Raw genomic sequence first — 23414 nt, forward strand, 5'->3', positions numbered from 1 at the left:
ACTTGGCCCATGTTGACTCCAATAGTTCCCACAGTTGGGTCAAATTGGCTGGATGTCCTTTGGGTGGTGGTGGAGCATTCTTGATAAACACGGGAAACTGTTGAACGTGGGGGGAAAAAATCCAGCAGCGTTGCAGTTCTTGACACAAACCGGTCCGCCTGGCACCTACCATACCCTGTTCAAAGGCACTTAAATATTTTGTCTTCCCCATTCACCCTCTGAATGACACACACACAATCCATGTCTGAAGTCTTTAAAAAAAATCCTTATTTAACCTGTCTCCTCCCTTTCATCTACACTGAATAAAGTGGATTTATTAACAAGTGACATCAATAAGGGATAATAGTTTTCACCTGGTCAAGTCTGTCATGGAAAGAGCACGTGTTCCTAATGTTTTGTTAAACTCAGTTTATATTGGCACACTCCACTTAGCAAAACCATTGTGAAATAATAAACCGTGCAGTAATCTTTGAGATGGTACCACGCACCAGCACATCTAGAGGTGAGTGTACTGTATACCGAACCCCGTCCTAGAGATGACGTAGCAGCAGGCACCCCATATCACGATTTCAATGGTGGAGTTGAACCACTTGGGGCAAAAATAGCTCGATTTACTACTGAATGACCAAAATCACTCTTGTAACGGAGCTGTCAAAATGAAGACGAGACTTGACGTGTTTCACTATAACTAAGCCTAAAATTATGGTTTACGATAAATAAAATAAAAAAACATGTTTCTCCATGAAAGTGACTCTTTCGTTCTCCAAAGGGTAGGCTAGAGAGACCAATAACCCAACCAATCCAGAAAAAAAAGTGTTTTCTGTGGATGATTTTCGGCGATATGTCATGCCATTGTTTATTTCTATGTCCTTGCTATAACCGAGCCTATATCAAAGGAGCACTCCCACTTGCAATACAGCTTGTTCATTTTAATATCGTCATGTCATATAATTATCCATGGGTTTTAGAATAGGCTACATAGCCGGGATAAAGGGATTATTCTGAGGTGTTCTGCATTTTTCTAAGCCATAGCAGTTATTTGAACCATCCCCTCTATCCTACTAACCTATGCTCCCACTCGTCCGCGGTGAGGGACTCCTCTCATTTGTTCCCTTCCCACTACCCAGCATGCTAGTCGGTGCGTGGTGAGGGACTCCTCTCATTTGTTCCCTTCCCACTACCCAGCATGCTAGTCGGTGCGCGGTGAGGGACTCCTCTCATTTGTTCCCTTCCCACTACCCAGCATGCTAGTCGGTGCGCGGTGAGGGACTCCTCTCATTTGTTCCCTTCACACTACCCAGCATGCTAGTCGGTGCGCACTTGGTCCACTGATACTGTAGGTAATATGGCGGCGGTCAGTAAATACTTGACAGCTAAAAACTCTTCGATAGCTGGTGGAGTCCTACTCGTTTTATACATCCTGAAGCAACGAAGAAGAGGCAAGTCAAGCGGGTATGTTGCTGAAAACAAAACTGGAATCGAGTCTCTGTTGTACTTTAATTATGCGTAGCTAGACTGCCCATGCTATGGGTTACTGTTTCACAGAACTTGTGGCCAGCAAGCCAAGAAACCTTGTCCCATTTGACGGGTGTAAAGTCTGAAAGTCAGTGAGATATTGTAGTTGTTTTATATCGCAGGTATCTATAAGAAACAGGAGTTGATGGCTGTGCATATCGCATGTTGTAACAATAAGTTTGTGTTGTTATATCTCTGTCAATGTAAATTTCCAGCCTCATTAGCAAACAATAGAGGTCTTTATGCCCCGGTGCAGCGGGAATAGTCGCAATGATGTGTATAAACCCTGAATAGCTAGTTTTACTTCATATTAATGAGGCGTTGATGCCACCTGCAGCCATATTGGTACTCCTCAGAAGGAGCAGTCCTTCCAATGAGCTCTGTCTTATATCAGAGTTAGACGTTCATCCATCTTTCTCAAACGTCGAAGTGTTTTATGGGTAAGTTTAGGTAGGCATTAACTCTGAAATCGTACAGTTAGGCATTAACTCTGAATGGTTAATGTTTGGGATAGGCTTAAAACAAAAATCTCAAAAACAACTTTCTAACACTGGATTTGAACTTGCAGCCTTTGGAGTCAGAGACAGATGCTTACTCCCATCCCCATATCGAATACTGCCTTGTATCACAGGTGACCTGGCTGGTCCTCCATTGGATAATTTTTTTTTGAATTCTACAGTATTTCAATGAAAATGTTTTAAGAACAAAATTACATGCATTTAAGTATGTCTTTGTTGTAGTGTGGATAGTAACATAGTACTTTAACAAATGTTTTTATATATATTTTTGTATGTTCTGTTCACATAATATAACTTAAGTATGTAATAAGATGTAATATATAACTGTAATATATAATATACTTTTCAAAAATGAATATAGATGTTGATAAATGCATTTCTATAATTTTCAGATTTTTTTTTTTTACAAAGGAGGGAGGAGTACCAAAATGGCTGTGTGGCGGTTTCAATACCGCCCCCCCAGTCAGTCATCTAGGGTTAAACCTCGATATATCATTGGCTAATCAGGGCTAATATTGCAACAATGTAACAGACGTCACTATTTCTTATTAGCAGCTTGCTGCCCTTTTGATGCAATTTTTGAAAAGGTTCTTGGGACAGTTTAAAAATAGCACATTCCTTAGAAGTGAAATGCTATGCCAAGACTACATGTGATCTCTTTTTACATTCAACCTACACACCATACACTCGATTTTATGACGATAATGAAACTAAATCAATTTTGCCTTTGGTATTGTGTTCATTGCATGACGTTGCACTTGTTCTAATTGGAACATTGTACCTGACTATGTGCCGTTTGTATATCGTTTACAGTAAAAAAGGGGGCTCTGAACTGGTGTTGAGAAATGACGTAAGTATACAAGCACATACATCCAACAAATGTATAAAATGTCCAACTACATGCCACATTTATCCCCTGACGCCTGCATTTGGCTCTGTTATTTGTGCAGGACAAAGCAGCTAAGAAAGACCGTGCGGCGGTGGACTATGTCTTCTTCCTCAGAATCAGCAAGATCATCCGGATCATGGTGCCTCGATGGTTCTGCAAAGAGGTGGGCCTTGTGGTTGGGTTGTTGTTGTTGTTTACAGACCAATATTGTCACATATTGAGCAAAAAAAAACAAAACAAAAAAACAAGCTCAGAGTAGTTCCCAGTGGCATTTTATAAGTCTGTTATTATGTAATGTGAATAATATTATTAAAGGGGAAGTTCCCCTATTTTTACATGTGGCCTTATTTTCATTCTGTGCTCGTAGCAGATCCCCCCCCACCCATTTAGAATTTTTTTTAATGTATGTTTTGTTACATCGGAAATTGGTTGTCACATTTTGCTGAGTCATCAGTTGCGATTGACTACAATGCATTATGAAAATGTGTCTAAGCATGTTATAAAACACTCTAAACCAACTCCTATTACATCAGAATCTCATTCTGGATAATGTCTCTGCACAAAATGTTAGAATTTTTTTTTTTTTCCCCCTCCTGTGCCATAAATCCATGTTTGAATGATGCTGTTTACAACAACAACAAAAAAATCTGGATTTATGAGACAGAGGAATTTCTTTTCAAGAATTGAGTGCAGAGACATTATCCAGAATGAGATTCTGATGTAATATAAGTTGGTTTGGAGTGTTTTATAACATGCTTAGATACATTTTCATAATGCATTGCAGTCAATCGCAAGTGAGGACTCTAACAAAACAAAATATATTTATAAAATAATAACGGTTTGGGGATCAACTACATGCACAGAAAGAGTGCAAATAAGGCCACATGTAAAACTGGATGAACTTCCCTGGTAAGTAGATGTCTAGGACGATAAGTTGTGTTCTGTAGCACCACATGATAAGCATTAAACCTTGAAGTAATTAGTCTCTGTGGTAATCGGCCATGGCCTTTGTGTTCCTTCATTGCGTCACTTTTATGGCCACAACTTATCTCTTCCTCTATGCACGTGTGTGTCTCTCAACAGATATTTAGTTCGTTAAGTGTGATCATTGACAATTTTAATTTGCGAAGGTTGTTCTAGTTTACATGTTCTATAATATTGCCTGAGTTTGTGTGTTGTATAAAAACCAAACCAGCCACAGAGCCCAAGCAGACCTGTCATACTGATCAGTTTGTTTGATAAGCCAAGGTCTCGATGACATGAAGTCTGTTGGTGTAACAGAGTTCATCCTCTACTGAATTAACTCTAAAATGACTGAATTAACTCTAAAATGACGAGTTGTTAGTTAAGGACAGGTCTATTCTACTGGTCATGTTGTTAGTTAAGGACAGGTCTATTCTACCGGTCATGTTGTTAGTTATTAAGGACAGGTCTATTCTACTGGTCATGTTGTTAGTTATTAAGGACAGGTCTATTCTACTGGTCATGTTGTTAGTTAAGGACAGGTCTATTCTACCGGTCATGTTGTTAGTTAAGGACAGGTCTATTCTACCGGTCATGTTGTTGGTTATTAAGGACAGGTCTATTCTACCGGTCATGTTGTTAGTTAAGGACAGGTCTATTCTACCGGTCATGTTGTTAGTTATTAAGGACAGGTCTATTCTACCGGTCATGTTGTTAGTTATTAAGGACAGGTCTATTCTACCGGTCATGTTAGTTAAGGACAGGTCTATTCTACCGGTCATGTTGTTAGTTATTAAGGACAGGTCTATTCTACCGGTCATGTTAGTTAAGGACAGGTCTATTCTACCGGTCATGTTGTTGGTTATTAAGGACAGGTCTATTCTACCGGTCATGTTGTTAGTTATTAAGGACAGGTCTATTCTACCGGTCATGTTGTTAGTTATTAAGGACATGTCTATTCTACCGGTCATGTTGTTAGTTAAGGACAGGTCTATTCTACCGGTCATGTTAGTTAAGGACAGGTCTATTCTACCGGTCATGTTGTTAGTTATTAAGGACAGGTCTATTCTACCGGTCATGTTAGTTAAGGACAGGTCTATTCTACCGGTCATGTTAGTTAAGGACAGGTCTATTCTACCGGTCATGTTAGTTAAGGACAGGTCTATTCTACCGGTCATGTTGCTAGTTAAGGACAGGTCTATTCTACCGGTCATGTTGTTAGTTATTAAGGACAGGTCTATTCTACCGGTCATGTTGTTAGTTATTAAGGACAGGTCTATTCTACCGGTCATGTTGCTAGTTAAGGACAGGTCTATTCTACCGGTCATGTTGTTAGTTAAGGACAGGTATATTCTACCGGTCATGTTGTTAGTTAAGGACAGGTCTATTCTACTGTTCATGTTGTTAGTTATTAAGGACAGGTCTATTCTACCGGTCATGTTGTTAGTTATTAAGGACAGGTCTATTCTACCGGTCATGTTGTTAGTTATTAAGGACAGGTCTATTCTACCGGTCATGTTGTTAGTTATTAAGGACAGGTCTATTCTACCGGTCATGTTGCTAGTTAAGGACAGGTCTATTCTACCGGTCATGTTAGTTAAGGACAGGTCTATTCTACCGGTCATGTTAGTTAAGGACAGGTCTATTCTACCGGTCATGTTGTTAGTTATTAAGGACAGGTCTATTCTACCGGTCATGTTGTTAGTTATTAAGGACAGGTCTATTCTACCGGTCATGTTGTTAGTTATTAAGGACAGGTCTATTCTACCGGTCATGTTGTTAGTTATTAAGGACAGGTCTATTCTACCGGTCATGTTGTTAGTTAAGGACAGGTCTATTCTACCGGTCATGTTGTTAGTTATTAAGGACAGGTCTATTCTACCGGTCATGTTAGTTAGTTAAGGACAGGTCTATTCTACCGGTCATGTTAGTTATTAAGGACAGGTCTATTCTACCGGTCATGTTAGTTAAGGACAGGTCTATTCTACCGGTCATGTTGTTAGTTAAGGACAGGTCTATTCTACCGGTCATGTTAGTTAAGGACAGGTCTATTCTACCGGTCATGTGTAGTTAAGGACAGGTCTATTCTACCGGTCATGTTGCTAGTTAAGGACAGGTCTATTCTACCGGTCATGTTGTTAGTTAAGGACAGGTCTATTCTACCGGTCATGTTGTTGGTTATTAAGGACAGGTCTATTCTACCGGTCATGTCGTTAGTTATTAAGGACATGTCTATTCTACTGGTCATGTTGTTAGTTATTAAGGACAGGTCTATTCTACCGGTCATGTTAGTTAAGGACAGGTCTATTCTACCGGTCATGTTGTTGGTTATTAAGGACAGGTCTATTCTACCGGTCATGTTGTTAGTTATTAAGGACAGGTCTATTCTACCGGTCATGTTGTTAGTTAAGGACAGGTCTATTCTACCGGTCATGTTGTTGGTTATTAAGGACAGGTCTATTCTACCGGTCATGTTAGTTAAGGACAGGTCTATTCTACCGGTCATGTTGTTGGTTATTAAGGACAGGTCTATTCTACCGGTCATGTTAGTTAAGGACAGGTCTATTCTACCGGTCATGTTGTTAGTTATTAAGGACAGGTCTATTCTACCGGTCATGTTGTTAGTTATTAAGGACATGTCTATTCTACTGGTCATGTTGTTAGTTAAGGACAGGTCTATTCTACCGGTCATGTTAGTTAAGGACAGGTCTATTCTACCGGTCATGTTAGTTAAGGACAGGTCTATTCTACCGGTCATGTTGTTAGTTAAGGACAGGTCTATTCTACCGGTCATGTTGTTAGTTATTAAGGACAGGTCTATTCTACTGGTCATGTTGTTAGTTATTAAGGACAGGTCTATTCTACCGGTCATGTTGTTAGTTATTAAGGACAGGTCTATTCTACTGGTCATGTTGTTAGTTATTAAGGACAGGTCTATTCTACCGGTCATGTTAGTTAAGGACAGATCTATTCTACCGGTCATGTTGTTAGTTATTAAGGACAGGTCTATTCTACCGGTCATGTTAGTTAAGGACAGGTCTATTCTACCGGTCATGTTGTTAGTTAAGGACAGGTCTATTCTACTGGTCATGTTGTTAGTTAAGGACAGGTCTATTCTACCGGTCATGTTGTTAGTCAAGGACAGGTCTATTCTACCGGTCATGTTGTTAGTTAAGGACAGGTCTATTCTACCGGTCATGTTGTTAGTTAAGGACAGGTCTATTCTACCGGTCATGTTGTTAGTTAAGGACAGGTCTATTCTACCGGTCATGTTGTTAGTTAAGGACAGGTCTATTCTACCGGTCATGTTGTTAGTTAAGGACAGGTCTATTCTACCGGTCATGTTGTTAGTTAAGGACAGGTCTATTCTACCGGTCATGTTGTTGGTTATTAAGGACAGGTCTTTTCTACCGGTCATGTTGTTAGTTATTAAGGACATGTCTATTCTACCGGTCATGTTAGTTAAGGACAGGTCTATTCTACCGGTCATGTTGTTAGTTAAGGACAGGTCTATTCTACCGGTCATGTTGTTGGTTATTAAGGACAGGTCTATTCTACCGGTCATGTTAGTTAAGGACAGGTCTATTCTACCGGTCATGTTGTTGGTTATTAAGGACAGGTCTATTCTACCGGTCATGTTAGTTAAGGACAGGTCTATTCTACCGGTCATGTTGTTAGTTATTAAGGACAGGTCTATTCTACCGGTCATGTTGTTAGTTATTAAGGACATGTCTATTCTACTGGTCATGTTGTTAGTTAAGGACAGGTCTATTCTACTGGTCATGTTGTTAGTTATTAAGGACAGGTCTATTCTACCGGTCATGTTAGTTAAGGACAGATCTATTCTACCGGTCATGTTGTTAGTTATTAAGGACAGGTCTATTCTACCGGTCATGTTAGTTAAGGACAGGTCTATTCTACCGGTCATGTTGTTAGTTAAGGACAGGTCTATTCTACTGGTCATGTTGTTAGTTAAGGACAGGTCTATTCTACCGGTCATGTTGTTAGTTAAGGACAGGTCTATTCTACCGGTCATGTTGTTACTTAAGGACAGGTCTATTCTACCGGTCATGTTGTTAGTTAAGGACAGGTCTATTCTACCGGTCATGTTGTTAGTTAAGGACAGGTCTATTCTACCGGTCATGTTGTTAGTTATTAAGGACAGGTCTATTCTACCGGTCATGTTGTTAGTTATTAAGGACAGGTCTATTCTACCGGTCATGTTGTTAGTTATTAAGGACAGGTCTATTCTACCGGTCATGTTGTTAGTTATTAAGGACAGGTCTATTCTACCGGTCATGTTGTTAGTTAAGGACAGGTCTATTCTACCGGTCAGTGTTAGTTATTAAGGACAGGTCTATTCTACCGGTCATGTTGTTAGTTAAGGACAGGTCTTTTCTACCGGTCATGTTGTTAGTTATTAAGGACATGTCTATTCTACTGGTCATGTTGTTAGTTAAGGACAGGTCTATTCTACCGGTCATGTTGTTAGTTATTAAGGACAGGTCTATTCTACCGGTCATGTTGTTAGTTAAGGACAGGTCTATTCTACCGGTCATGTTGTTAGTTATTAAGGACAGGTCTATTCTACCGGTCATGTTGTTAGTTAAGGACAGGTCTATTCTACCGGTCATGTTAGTTAAGGACAGGTCTATTCTACCGGTCATGTTAGTTAAGGACAGGTCTATTCTACCGGTCAGTGTTAGTTAAGGACAGGTCTATTCTACCGGTCATGTTGCTAGTTAAGGACAGGTCTATTCTACCGGTCATGTTGTTAGTTATTAAGGACAGGTCTATTCTACCGGTCATGTTGTTAGTTATTAAGGACAGGTCTATTCTACCGGTCATGTTGTTAGTTAAGGACAGGTCTATTCTACCGGTCATGTTGTTAGTTATTAAGGACAGGTCTATTCTACCGGTCATGTTAGTTAGTTAAGGACAGGTCTATTCTACCGGTCATGTTAGTTATTAAGGACAGGTCTATTCTACCGGTCATGTTAGTTAAGGACAGGTCTATTCTACCGGTCATGTTGTTAGTTAAGGACAGGTCTATTCTACCGGTCATGTTAGTTAAGGACAGGTCTATTCTACCGGTCATGTTAGTTAAGGACAGGTCTATTCTACCGGTCATGTTGCTAGTTAAGGACAGGTCTATTCTACCGGTCATGTTGTTAGTTAAGGACAGGTCTATTCTACCGGTCATGTTGTTGGTTATTAAGGACAGGTCTATTCTACCGGTCATGTTAGTTAAGGACAGGTCTATTCTACCGGTCATGTTGTTAGTTATTAAGGACAGGTCTATTCTACCGGTCATGTCGTTAGTTATTAAGGACAGGTCTATTCTACTGGTCATGTTGTTAGTTAAGGACAGGTCTATTCTACTGGTCATGTTGTTAGTTATTAAGGACAGGTCTATTCTACCGGTCATGTTAGTTAAGGACAGGTCTATTCTACCGGTCATGTTGTTAGTTATTAAGGACAGGTCTATTCTACCGGTCATGTTGTTAGTTAAGGACAGGTCTATTCTACCGGTCATGTTGTTAGTTATTAAGGACAGGTCTATTCTACCGGTCATGTTGTTAGTTATTAAGGACAGGTCTATTCTACCGGTCATGTTGTTAGTTATTAAGGACAGGTCTATTCTACCGGTCATGTTGTTAGTTATTAAGGACAGGTCTATTCTACCGGTCATGTTGTTAGTTACGGACAGGTCTATTCTACCGGTCATGTTAGTTAAGGACAGGTCTATTCTACCGGTCATGTTGTTAGTTATTAAGGACAGGTCTATTCTACCGGTCATGTTAGTGAAGGACAGGTCTATTCTAACGGTCATGTTGTTAGTTATTAAGGACAGGTCTATTCTACCGGTCATGTTGCTAGTTAAGGACAGGTCTATTCTACCGGTCATGTTGTTAGTTAAGGACAGGTCTATTCTACCGGTCATGTCGTTAGTTAAGGACAGGTCTATTCTACCGGTCATGTTAGTTAAGGACAGGTCTGTTCTACCGGTCATGTTAGTTAAGGACAGGTCTGTTCTACCGGTCATGTTAGTTAAGGACAGGTCTGTTCTACCGGTCATGTTAGTTAAGGACAGGTCTATTCTACCGGTCATGTTGTTAGTTAAGGACAGGTCTATTCTACCGGTCATGTTGTTAGTTAAGGACAGGTCTATTCTACCGGTCATGTTGTTAGTTAAGGACAGGTCTGTTCTACCGGTCATGTTAGTTAAGGACAGGTCTATTCTACCGGTCATGTTGTTAGTTAAGGACAGGTCTATTCTACCGGTCATGTTGTTAGTTAAGGACAGGTCTATTCTACCGGTCATGTTGTTAGTTAAGGACAGGTCTATTCTACCGGTCATGTTGTTAGTTAAGGACAGGTCTATTCTACCGGTCATGTTGTTAGTTAAGGACAGGTCTATTCTACCGGTCATGTTAGTTAAGGACAGGTCTATTCTACCGGTCATGTTGTTAGTTAAGGACAGGTCTATTCTACCGGTCATGTTAGTTAAGGACAGGTCTATTCTACCGGTCATGTTAGTTAAGGACAGGTCTATTCTACCGGTCATGTTGTTACTTAAGGACAGGTCTATTCTACCGGTCATGTTGTTAGTTAAGGACAGGTCTATTCTACCGGTCATGTTGTTAGTTAAGGACAGGTCTATTCTACCGGTCATGTTGTTAGTTATTAAGGACAGGTCTATTCTACCGGTCATGTTGTTAGTTAAGGACAGGTCTATTCTACCGGTCATGTTGTTAGTTATTAAGGACAGGTCTATTCTACCGGTCATGTTAGTTAGTTAAGGACAGGTCTATTCTACCGGTCATGTTAGTTAAGGACAGGTCTATTCTACCGGTCATGTTGTTAGTTAAGGACAGGTCTATTCTACCGGTCATGTTAGTTAAGGACAGGTCTATTCTACCGGTCATGTTGTTACTTAAGGACAGGTCTATTCTACCGGTCATGTTGTTAGTTAAGGACAGGTCTATTCTACCGGTCATGTTGTTAGTTAAGGACAGGTCTATTCTACCGGTCATGTTGTTAGTTAAGGACAGGTCTATTCTACCGGTCATGTTGTTAGTTATTAAGGACAGGTCTATTCTACCGGTCATGTTGTTAGTTATTAAGGACAGGTCTATTCTACCGGTCATGTTAGTTAGTTAAGGACAGGTCTATTCTACCGGTCATGTTAGTTAAGGACAGGTCTATTCTACCGGTCATGTTGTTAGTTAAGGACAGGTCTATTCTACCGGTCATGTTAGTTAAGGACAGGTCTATTCTACCGGTCATGTTAGTTAAGGACAGGTCTATTCTACCGGTCATGTTGTTAGTTATTAAGGACAGGTCTATTCTACCGGTCATGTGTTAGTTAAGGACAGGTCTATTCTACCGGTCATGTCGTTAGTTATTAAGGACAGGTCTATTCTACCGGTCATGTTGTTAGTTAAGGACAGGTCTATTCTACCGGTCATGTTGTTAGTTATTAAGGACAGGTCTATTCTACCGGTCATGTTGTTAGTTAAGGACAGGTCTATTCTACCGGTCATGTTGTTAGTTATTAAGGACAGGTCTATTCTACCGGTCATGTTGTTAGCTTAAGGACAGGTCTATTCTACCGGTCATGTTGTTAGTTAAGGACAGGTCTATTCTACCGGTCATGTTGTTAGTTAAGGACAGGTCTATTCTACCGGTCATGTTGTTAGTTAAGGACAGGTCTATTCTACCGGTCATGTTGTTAGTTAAGGACAGGTCTATTCTACCGGTCATGTTGTTGGTTATTAAGGACAGGTCTATTCTACCGGTCATGTTGTTAGTTAAGGACAGGTCTATTCTACCGGTCATGTTGTTAGTTATTAAGGACAGGTCTATTCTACCGGTCATGTTGTTAGTTAAGGACAGGTCTATTCTACCGGTCATGTTGTTAGTTATTAAGGACAGGTCTATTCTACCGGTCATGTTGTTAGTTAAGGACAGGTCTATTCTACCGGTCATGTCGTTAGTTAAGGACAGGTCTATTCTACCGGTCATGTTAGTTAAGGACAGGTCTGTTCTACCGGTCATGTTAGTTAAGGACAGGTCTGTTCTACCGGTCATGTTAGTTAAGGACAGGTCTGTTCTACCGGTCATGTTGTTAGTTATTAAGGACAGGTCTATTCTACCGGTCATGTTAGTTAAGGACAGGTCTATTCTACCGGTCATGTTGTTAGTTATTAAGGACAGGTCTATTCTACCGGTCATGTTAGTTAAGGACAGGTCTATTCTACCGGTCATGTTGTTGGTTATTAAGGACAGGTCTATTCTACCGGTCATGTTGTTAGTTATTAAGGACAGGTCTATTCTACCGGTCATGTTGTTAGTTATTAAGGACATGTCTATTCTACCGGTCATGTTGTTAGTTAAGGACAGGTCTATTCTACCGGTCATGTTAGTTAAGGACAGGTCTATTCTACCGGTCATGTTGTTAGTTATTAAGGACAGGTCTATTCTACCGGTCATGTTAGTTAAGGACAGGTCTATTCTACCGGTCATGTTGTTAGTTAAGGACAGGTCTATTCTACCGGTCATGTTGTTACTTAAGGACAGGTCTATTCTACCGGTCATGTTGTTAGTTAAGGACAGGTCTATTCTACCGGTCATGTTGTTAGTTAAGGACAGGTCTATTCTACCGGTCATGTTGTTAGTTAAGGACAGGTCTATTCTACCGGTCATGTTGTTAGTTAAGGACAGGTCTATTCTACCGGTCATGTTGTTAGTTATTAAGGACAGGTCTATTCTACCGGTCATGTTAGTTAGTTAAGGACAGGTCTATTCTACCGGTCATGTTAGTTAAGGACAGGTCTATTCTACCGGTCATGTTGTTAGTTAAGGACAGGTCTATTCTACCGGTCATGTTAGTTAAGGACAGGTCTATTCTACCGGTCATGTTAGTTAAGGACAGGTCTATTCTACCGGTCATGTTGTTGGTTATTAAGGACAGGTCTATTCTACCGGTCATGTTAGTTAAGGACAGGTCTATTCTACCGGTCATGTCGTTAGTTATTAAGGACAGGTCTATTCTACTGGTCATGTTGTTAGTTAAGGACAGGTCTATTCTACTGGTCATGTTGTTAGTTATTAAGGACAGGTCTATTCTACCGGTCATGTGTTAGTTAAGGACAGGTCTATTCTACCGGTCATGTTGTTAGTTATTAAGGACAGGTCTATTCTACCGGTCATGTTGTTAGTTAAGGACAGGTCTATTCTACCGGTCATGTTGTTAGTTATTAAGGACAGGTCTATTCTACCGGTCATGTTGTTAGTTATTAAGGACAGGTCTATTCTACCGGTCATGTTGTTAGTTACGGACAGGTCTATTCTACCGGTCATGTTAGTTAAGGACAGGTCTATTCTACCGGTCATGTTGTTAGTTATTAAGGACAGGTCTATTCTACCGGTCATGTTAGTGAAGGACAGGTCTATTCTAACGGTCATGTTGTTAGTTATTAAGGACAGGTCTATTCTACCGGTCATGTTAGTTAAGGACAGGTCTATTCTACTGGTCATGTTGTTAGTTACGGACAGGTCTATTCTACCGGTCATGTTAGTTAAGGACAGGTCTATTCTACCGGTCATGTTGCTAGTTAAGGACAGGTCTATTCTACTGGTCATGTTGTTAGTTATTAAGGACAGGTCTATTCTACCGGTCATGTTGTTAGTTATTAAGGACAGGTCTATTCTACTGGTCATGTTGTTAGTTATTAAGGACAGGTCTATTCTACCGGTCATGTTGTTAGTTATTAAGGACAGGTCTATTCTACCGGTCATGTTGCTAGTTAAGGACAGGTCTATTCTACCGGTCATGTTGTTAGTTAAGGACAGGTCTATTCTACCGGTCATGTCGTTAGTTAAGGACAGGTCTATTCTACCGGTCATGTTAGTTAAGGACAGGTCTGTTCTACCGGTCATGTTAGTTAAGGACAGGTCTGTTCTACCGGTCATGTTAGTTAAGGACAGGTCTGTTCTACCGGTCATGTTAGTTAAGGACAGGTCTATTCTACCGGTCATGTTGTTAGTTATTAAGGACAGGTCTATTCTACCGGTCATGTTAGTTAAGGACAGGTCTATTCTACCGGTCATGTTGTTGGTTATTAAGGACAGGTCTATTCTACCGGTCATGTTGTTAGTTATTAAGGACAGGTCTATTCTACCGGTCATGTTGTTAGTTATTAAGGACATGTCTATTCTACCGGTCATGTTGTTAGTTAAGGACAGGTCTATTCTACCGGTCATGTTAGTTAAGGACAGGTCTATTCTACCGGTCATGTTGTTAGTTATTAAGGACAGGTCTATTCTACCGGTCATGTTAGTTAAGGACAGGTCTATTCTACCGGTCATGTTAGTTAAGGACAGGTCTATTCTACCGGTCATGTTAGTTAAGGACAGGTCTATTCTACCGGTCATGTTGCTAGTTAAGGACAGGTCTATTCTACCGGTCATGTTGTTAGTTATTAAGGACAGGTCTATTCTACCGGTCATGTTGTTAGTTATTAAGGACAGGTCTATTCTACCGGTCATGTTGCTAGTTAAGGACAGGTCTATTCTACCGGTCATGTTGTTAGTTAAGGACAGGTCTATTCTACCGGTCATGTTGTTAGTTAAGGACAGGTCTATTCTACCGGTCATGTTGTTAGTTAAGGACAGGTCTATTCTACCGGTCATGTTGTTAGTTAAGGACAGGTCTATTCTACCGGTCATGTTGTTACTTAAGGACAGGTCTATTCTACCGGTCATGTTGTTACTTAAGGACAGGTCTATTCTACCGGTCATGTTGTTAGTTAAGGACAGGTCTATTCTACCGGTCATGTTGTTGGTTATTAAGGACAGGTCTATTCTACCGGTCATGTTGTTAGTTAAGGACAGGTCTATTCTACCGGCCATGTTGTTAGTTATTAAGGACAGGTCTATTCTACCGGTCATGTTGTTAGTTAAGGACAGGTCTATTCTACTGGTCATGTTGTTAGTTATTAAGGACAGGTCTATTCTACCGGTCATGTTGTTAGTTAAGGACAGGTCTATTCTACCGGTCATGTCGTTAGTTAAGGACAGGTCTATTCTACCGGTCATGTTGTTAGTTATTAAGGACAGGTCTGTTCTACCGGTCATGTTGTTAGTTAAGGACAGGTCTATTCTACCGGTCAGTGTTAGTTAAGGACAGGTCTATTCTACCGGTCATGTTGTTAGTTAAGGACAGGTCTATTCTACCGGTCATGTTAGTTAAGGACAGGTCTATTCTACCGGTCATGTTGTTAGTTATTAAGGACAGGTCTATTCTACCGGTCATGTTAGTTAAGGACAGGTCTATTCTACCGGTCATGTTGTTAGTTATTAAGGACAGGTCTATTCTACCGGTCATGTTGTTAGTTATTAAGGACAGGTCTATTCTACCGGTCATGTTGTTGGTTATTAAGGACAGGTCTATTCTACCGGTCATGTTAGTTAAGGACAGGTCTATTCTACCGGTCATGTTGTTAGTTAAGGACAGGTCTATTCTACCGGTCATGTTAGTTAAGGACAGGTCTATTCTACCGGTCATGTTGTTAGTTATTAAGGACAGGTCTATTCTACCGGTCATGTTGTAGTTAAGGACAGGTCTATTCTACCGGTCATGTTGTTAGTTAAGGACAGGTCTATTCTACCGGTCATGTTGTTAGTTATTAAGGACAGGTCTATTCTACCGGTCATGTTGCTAGTTAAGGACAGGTCTATTCTACCGGTCATGTTGTTAGTTAAGGACAGGTCTATTCTACCGGTCATGTTGTTAGTTAAGGACAGGTCTATTCTACCGGTCATGTTGTTAGTTAAGGACAGGTCTATTCTACCGGTCATGTTGTTAGTTATTAAGGACAGGTCTATTCTACCGGTCATGTTGTTAGTTATTAAGGACAGGTCTATTCTACCGGTCATGTTGTTAGTTAAGGACAGGTCTATTCTACCGGTCATGTTGTTAGTTAAGGACAGGTCTATTCTACCGGTCATGTTGTTACTTAAGGACAGGTCTATTCTACCGGTCATGTTGTTACTTAAGGACAGGTCTATTCTACCGGTCATGTTGTTAGTTAAGGACAGGTCTATTCTACCGGTCATGTTGTTAGTTAAGGACAGGTCTATTCTACCGGTCATGTTGTTAGTTAAGGACAGGTCTATTCTACCGGCCATGTTGTTAGTTATTAAGGACAGGTCTATTCTACCGGTCATGTTGTTAGTTAAGGACAGGTCTATTCTACCGGTCATGTTGTTAGTTATTAAGGACAGGTCTATTCTACCGGTCATGTTGTTAGTTATTAAGGACAGGTCTATTCTACCGGTCATGTTGTTAGTTAAGGACAGGTCTATTCTACCGGTCATGTTGTTAGTTATTAAGGACAGGTCTATTCTACCGGTCATGTTGTTAGTTAAGGACAGGTCTATTCTACCGGTCATGTTGTTAGTTAAGGACAGGTCTATTCTACCGGTCATGTTGTTAGTTAAGGACAGGTCTATTCTACCGGTCATGTTGTTAGTTAAGGACAGGTCTATTCTACCGGTCATGTTGTTAGATTAAGGACAGGTCTATTCTACCGGTCATGTTGTTAGTTATTAAGGACAGGTCTTTTCTACCGGTCATGTTGTTAGTTATTAAGGACAGGTCTATTCTACCGGTCATGTTGTTAGTTATTAAGGACAGGTCTATTCTACCGGTCATGTTGTTAGTTAAGGACAGGTCTATTCTACCGGTCATGTTGTTAGTTAAGGACAGGTCTATTCTACCGGTCATGTTGTTAGTTATTAAGGACAGGTCTATTCTACCGGTCATGTTGTTAGTTAAGGACAGGTATATTCTACCGGTCATGTTGTTAGTTAAGGACAGGTCTATTCTACCGGTCATGTTAGTTAAGGACAGGTCTATTCTACCGGTCATGTTGTTAGTTATTAAGGACAGGTCTATTCTACCGGTGATGTTGCTAGTTAAGGACAGGTCTATTCTACCGGTCATGTTAGTTAAGGACAGGTCTATTCTACCGGTCATGTTGTTAGTTATTAAGGACAGGTCTATTCTACTGGTCATGTTAGTTAAGGACAGGTCTATTCTACCGGTCATGTTAGTTAAGGACAGGTCTATTCTACCGGTCATGTTAGTTAAGGACAGGTCTATTCTACCGGTCATGTTGTTAGTTATTAAGGACAGGTCTATTCTACCGGTCATGTTGTTAGTTATTAAGGACAGGTCTATTCTACCGGTCATGTTAGTTAAGGACAGGTCTATTCTACTGGTCATGTTGTTAGTTAAGGACAGGTCTATTCTACCGGTCATGTTGTTAGTTATTAAGGACAGGTCTATTTTACCGGTCATGTTGTTAGTTAAGGACAGGTCTATTCTACCGGTCATGTTGTTAGTTAAGGACAGGTCTATTCTACCGGTCATGTTGTTACTTAAGGACAGGTCTATTCTACCGGTCATGTTGTTAGTTAAGGACAGGTCTATTCTACCGGTCATGTTGTTAGTTAAGGACAGGTCTATTCTACCGGTCATGTTGTTAGTTATTAAGGACAGGTCTTTTCTACCGGTCATGTTGTTAGTTATTAAGGACAGGTCTATTCTACCGGTCATGTTGTTAGTTATTAAGGACAGGTCTATTCTACCGGTCATGTTGTTAGTTAAGGACAGGTCTATTCTACCGGTCATGTTGTTAGTTATTAAGGACATGTCTATTCTACCGGTCATGTTGTTAGTTAAGGACAGGTCTATTCTACCGGTCATGTTGTTAGTTAAGGACAGGTCTATTCTACCGGTCATGTTGTTAGTTAAGGACAGGTCTATTCTACCGGTCATGTTGTTAGTTAAGGACAGGTCTATTCTACCGGTCATGTTGTTAGTTAAGGACAGGTCTATTCTACCGGTCATGTTGTTAGTTAAGGACAGGTCTATTCTACCGGTCATGTTGTTAGTTAAGGACAGGTCTATTCTACCGGTCATGTTGTTGGTTATTAAGGACAGGTCTTTTCTACCGGTCATGTTGTTAGTTATTAAGGACAGGTCTATTCTACCGGTCATGTTGTTAGTTATTAAGGACATGTCTATTCTACCGGTCATGTTGTTAGTTAAGGACAGGTCTATTCTACCGGTCATGTTGTTAGTTATTAAGGACAGGTCTATTCTACCGGTCATGTTGTTAGTTATTAAGGACAGGTCTATTCTACCGGTCATGTTAGTTAAGGACAGGTCTATTCTACCGGTCATGTTAGTTAAGGACAGGTCTATTCTACCGGTCATGTTGTTAGTTAAGGACAGGTCTATTCTACCGGTCATGTTAGTTATTAAGGACAGGTCTATTCTACCGGTCATGTTAGTTAAGGACAGGTCTATTCTACCGGTCATGTTGTTAGTTAAGGACAGGTCTATTCTACCGGTCATGTTAGTTAAGGACAGGTCTATTCTACCGGTCATGTTAGTTAAGGACAGGTCTATTCTACCGGTCATGTTGCTAGTTAAGGACAGGTCTATTCTACCGGTCATGTTGTTACTTAAGGACAGGTCTATTCTACCGGTCATGTTGTTAGTTGTTAAGGACAGGTCTATTCTACCGGTCATGTCGTTAGTTATTAAGGACAGGTCTATTCTACTGGTCATGTTGTTAGTTAAGGACAGGTCTATTCTACTGGTCATGTTGTTAGTTATTAAGGACAGGTCTATTCTACCGGTCATGTTGTTAGTTATTAAGGACAGGTCTATTCTACCGGTCATGTTGCTAGTTAAGGACAGGTCTATTCTACTGGTCATGTTGTAAATTAAGGACAGGTCTATTCTACCGGTCATGTTGTTAGTTAAGGACAGGTCTATTCTACCGGTCATGTTAGTTAAGGACAGGTCTATTCTACCGGTCATGTTGTTAGTTATTAAGGACAGGTCTATTCTACCGGTGATGTTAGTTAAGGACAGGTCTATTCTACCGGTCATGTTGTTAGTTAAGGACAGGTCTATTCTACCGGTCATGTTGTTAGTTAAGGACAGGTCTATTCTACCGGTCATGTTAGTTATTAAGGACAGGTCTATTCTACCGGTGATGTTAGTTAAGGACAGGTCTATTCTACCGGTCATGTTGTTAGTTAAGGACAGGTCTATTCTACCGGTCATGTTAGTTAAGGACAGGTCTATTCTACCGGTCATGTTGTTAGTTATTAAGGACAGGTCTATTCTACCGGTCATGTTAGTTAAGGACAGGTCTATTCTACCGGTCATGTTGTTACTTAAGGACAGGTCTATTCTACCGGTCATGTTGTTAGTTAAGGACAGGTCTATTCTACCGGTCATGTCGTTAGTTATTAAGGACATGTCTATTCTACTGGTCATGTTGTTAGTTAAGGACAGGTCTATTCTACTGGTCATGTTGTTAGTTATTAAGGACAGGTCTATTCTACCGGTCATGTTGTTAGTTATTAAGGACAGGTCTATTCTACCGGTCATGTTGTTAGTTATTAAGGACAGGTCTATTCTACCGGTCATGTTAGTGAAGGACAGGTCTATTCTACCGGTCATGTTGTTAGTTATTAAGGACAGGTCTATTCTACCGGTCATGTTGCTAGTTAAGGACAGGTCTATTCTACTGGTCATGTTGTTAGTTAAGGACAGGTCTATTCTACCGGTCATGTTGTTAGTTAAGGACAGGTCTATTCTACCGGTCATGTTGTTAGTTAAGGACAGGTCTATTCTACCGGTCATGTTGTTAGTTAAGGACAGGTCTATTCTACCGGTCATGTTGTTAGTTAAGGACAGGTCTATTCTACCGGTCATGTTGTTAGTTAAGGACAGGTCTATTCTACCGGTCATGTTGTTAGATTAAGGACAGGTCTATTCTACCGGTCATGTTGTTAGTTATTAAGGACAGGTCTATTCTACCGGTCATGTTGTTAGTTAAGGACAGGTCTATTCTACCGGTCATGTTGTTAGTTATTAAGGACAGGTCTATTCTACCGGTCATGTTAGTTAAGGACAGGTCTATTCTACCGGTCATGTTAGTTAAGGACAGGTCTATTCTACCGGTCATGTTGTTAGTTAAGGACAGGTCTATTCTACCGGTCATGTTGTTAGTTATTAAGGACAGGTCTATTCTACCGGTCATGTTGTTAGTTATTAAGGACAGGTCTATTCTACCGGTCATGTTAGTTAAGGACAGGTCTATTCTACCGGTCATGTTGTTAGTTAAGGACAGGTCTATTCTACCGGTCATGTTGTTAGTTAAGGACAGGTCTATTCTACCGGTCATGTTAGTTATTAAGGACAGGTCTATTCTACCGGTCATGTTGTTAGTTAAGGACAGGTCTATTCTACCGGTCATGTTGTTAGTTAAGGACAGGTCTATTCTACCGGTCATGTTGTTAGTTAAGGACAGGTCTATTCTACCGGTCATGTTGTTAGTTAAGGACAGGTCTATTCTACCGGTCATGTGTAGTTAAGGACAGGTCTATTCTACCGGTCATGTTGTTAGTTAAGGACAGGTCTATTCTACCGGTCATGTTGTTAGTTAAGGACAGGTCTATTCTACCGGTCATGTTGTTAGTTATTAAGGACAGGTCTATTCTACCGGTCATGTTGTTAGTTATTAAGGACAGGTCTATTCTACCGGTCATGTTGTTAGTTAAGGACAGGTCTATTCTACCGGTCATGTTGTTAGTTAAGGACAGGTCTATTCTACCGGTCATGTTGTTAGTTAAGGACAGGTCTATTCTACCGGTCATGTTGTTAGTTAAGGACAGGTCTATTCTACCGGTCATGTTGTTAGTTAAGGACAGGTCTATTCTACCGGTCATGTTGTTAGTTAAGGACAGGTCTATTCTACCGGTCATGTTGTTAGTTAAGGACAGGTCTATTCTACCGGTCATGTTGTTAGTTAAGGACAGGTCTATTCTACCGGTCATGTTGTTAGTTATTAAGGACAGGTCTATTCTACCGGTCATGTTGTTAGTTATTAAGGACAGGTCTATTCTACCGGTCATGTTGTTAGTTAAGGACAGGTCTATTCTACCGGTCATGTTGTTAGTTAAGGACAGGTCTATTCTACCGGTCATGTTGTTAGTTAAGGACAGGTCTATTCTACCGGTCATGTTGTTAGTTAAGGACAGGTCTATTCTACCGGTCATGTTGTTAGTTATTAAGGACAGGTCTATTCTACCGGTCATGTTGTTAGTTAAGGACAGGTCTATTCTACCGGTCATGTTGTTAGTTATTAAGGACAGGTCTATTCTACCGGTCATGTTGTTAGTTATTAAGGACAGGTCTATTCTACCGGTCATGTTGTTAGTTAAGGACAGGTCTATTCTACCGGTCATGTTGTTAGTTATTAAGGACAGGTCTATTCTACCGGTCATGTTGTTAGTTAAGGACAGGTCTATTCTACCGGTCATGTTGTTAGTTAAGGACAGGTCTATTCTACCGGTCATGTTGTTAGTTAAGGACAGGTCTATTCTACCGGTCATGTTGTTAGTTAAGGACAGGTCTATTCTACCGGTCATGTTGTTAGTTAAGGACAGGTCTATTCTACCGGTCATGTTGTTAGTTATTAAGGACAGGTCTATTCTACCGGTCATGTTGTTAGTTAAGGACAGGTCTATTCTACCGGTCATGTTGTTAGTTATTAAGGACAGGTCTATTCTACCGGTCATGTTGTTAGTTAAGGACAGGTCTATTCTACCGGTCATGTTGTTAGTTAAGGACAGGTCTATTCTACCGGTCATGTTGTTAGTTAAGGACAGGTCTATTCTACCGGTCATGTTGTTAGTTAAGGACAGGTCTATTCTACCGGTCATGTTGTTAGTTAAGGACAGGTCTATTCTACCGGTCATGTTGTTAGTTAAGGACAGGTCTATTCTACCGGTCATGTTGTTAGTTAAGGACAGGTCTATTCTACCGGTCATGTTGTTAGTTAAGGACAGGTCTATTCTACCGGTCATGTTGTTAGTTAAGGACAGGTCTATTCTACCGGTCATGTTGTTAGTTAAGGACAGGTCTATTCTACCGGTCATGTTGTTAGTTATTAAGGACAGGTCTATTCTACCGGTCATGTTGTTAGTTAAGGACAGGTCTATTCTACCGGTCATGTTGTTAGTTATTAAGGACAGGTCTATTCTACCGGTCATGTTGTTAGTTAAGGACAGGTCTATTCTACCGGTCATGTTGTTAGTTATTAAGGACAGGTCTATTCTACCGGTCATGTTGTTAGTTAAGGACAGGTCTATTCTACCGGTCATGTTGTTAGTTAAGGACAGGTCTATTCTACCGGTCATGTTGTTAGTTAAGGACAGGTCTATTCTACCGGTCATGTTGTTAGTTAAGGACAGGTCTATTCTACCGGTCATGTTGTTAGTTATTAAGGACAGGTCTATTCTACCGGTCATGTTGTTAGTTAAGGACAGGTCTATTCTACCGGTCATGTTGTTAGTTAAGGACAGGTCTATTCTACCGGTCATGTTGTTAGTTAAGGACAGGTCTATTCTACCGGTCATGTTGTTAGTTAAGGACAGGTCTATTCTACCGGTCATGTTGTTAGTTAAGGACAGGTCTATTCTACCGGTCATGTTGTTAGTTAAGGACAGGTCTATTCTACCGGTCATGTTGTTAGTTAAGGACAGGTCTATTCTACCGGTCATGTTGTTAGTTATTAAGGACAGGTCTATTCTACCGGTCATGTTGTTAGTTAAGGACAGGTCTATTCTACCGGTCATGTTGTTAGTTAAGGACAGGTCTATTCTACCGGTCATGTTGTTAGTTATTAAGGACAGGTCTATTCTACCGGTCATGTTGTTAGTTAAGGACAGGTCTATTCTACCGGTCATGTTGTTAGTTAAGGACAGGTCTATTCTACCGGTCATGTTGTTAGTTATTAAGGACAGGTCTATTCTACCGGTCATGTTGTTAGTTAAGGACAGGTCTATTCTACCGGTCATGTTGTTAGTTAAGGACAGGTCTATTCTACCGGTCATGTTGTTAGTTAAGGACAGGTCTATTCTACCGGTCATGTTAGTTAAGGACAGGTCTATTCTACCGGTCAGTGTTAGTTAAGGACAGGTCTATTCTACCGGTCATGTTGCTAGTTAAGGACAGGTCTATTCTACCGGTCATGTTGTTAGTTATTAAGGACAGGTCTATTCTACCGGTCATGTTGTTAGTTAAGGACAGGTCTATTCTACCGGTCATGTTGTTAGTTAAGGACAGGTCTATTCTACCGGTCATGTTGTTAGTTATTAAGGACAGGTCTATTCTACCGGTCATGTTGTTAGTTATTAAGGACAGGTCTATTCTACCGGTCATGTTGTTAGTTAAGGACAGGTCTATTCTACCGGTCATGTTGTTAGTTAAGGACAGGTCTATTCTACCGGTCATGTTGTTAGTTAAGGACAGGTCTATTCTACCGGTCATGTTGTTAGTTAAGGACAGGTCTATTCTACCGGTCATGTTGTTAGTTAAGGACAGGTCTATTCTACCGGTCATGTTGTTAGTTAAGGACAGGTCTATTCTA

General features: G+C 40.5%; 1 protein-coding gene across 1 annotated transcript in view; it reads left to right on the plus strand.

Annotated features, from left to right (window-relative positions):
• Positions 1-1161: 1161 nt before the first annotated feature.
• abcd3a (ATP binding cassette subfamily D member 3a) overlaps positions 1162-23414 on the plus strand; it is a 75968-nt gene continuing 53715 nt past the window's right edge. The window contains exons 1-3 of the mRNA XM_045710587.2: positions 1162-1452; positions 2847-2883; positions 2984-3085. Coding sequence (XP_045566543.1) covers positions 1346-1452; positions 2847-2883; positions 2984-3085 — 246 coding nt within the window. The 5' untranslated portion in view covers positions 1162-1345. The remainder of the gene's footprint in view (positions 1453-2846; positions 2884-2983; positions 3086-23414) is intronic.

The sequence above is a fragment of the Salmo salar genome, chromosome 29 (assembly GCF_965601325.2).
Source record: "Salmo salar chromosome 29, fSalSal1, whole genome shotgun sequence".
NCBI classification, from domain to species: Eukaryota; Metazoa; Chordata; class Actinopteri; order Salmoniformes; family Salmonidae; genus Salmo; species Salmo salar.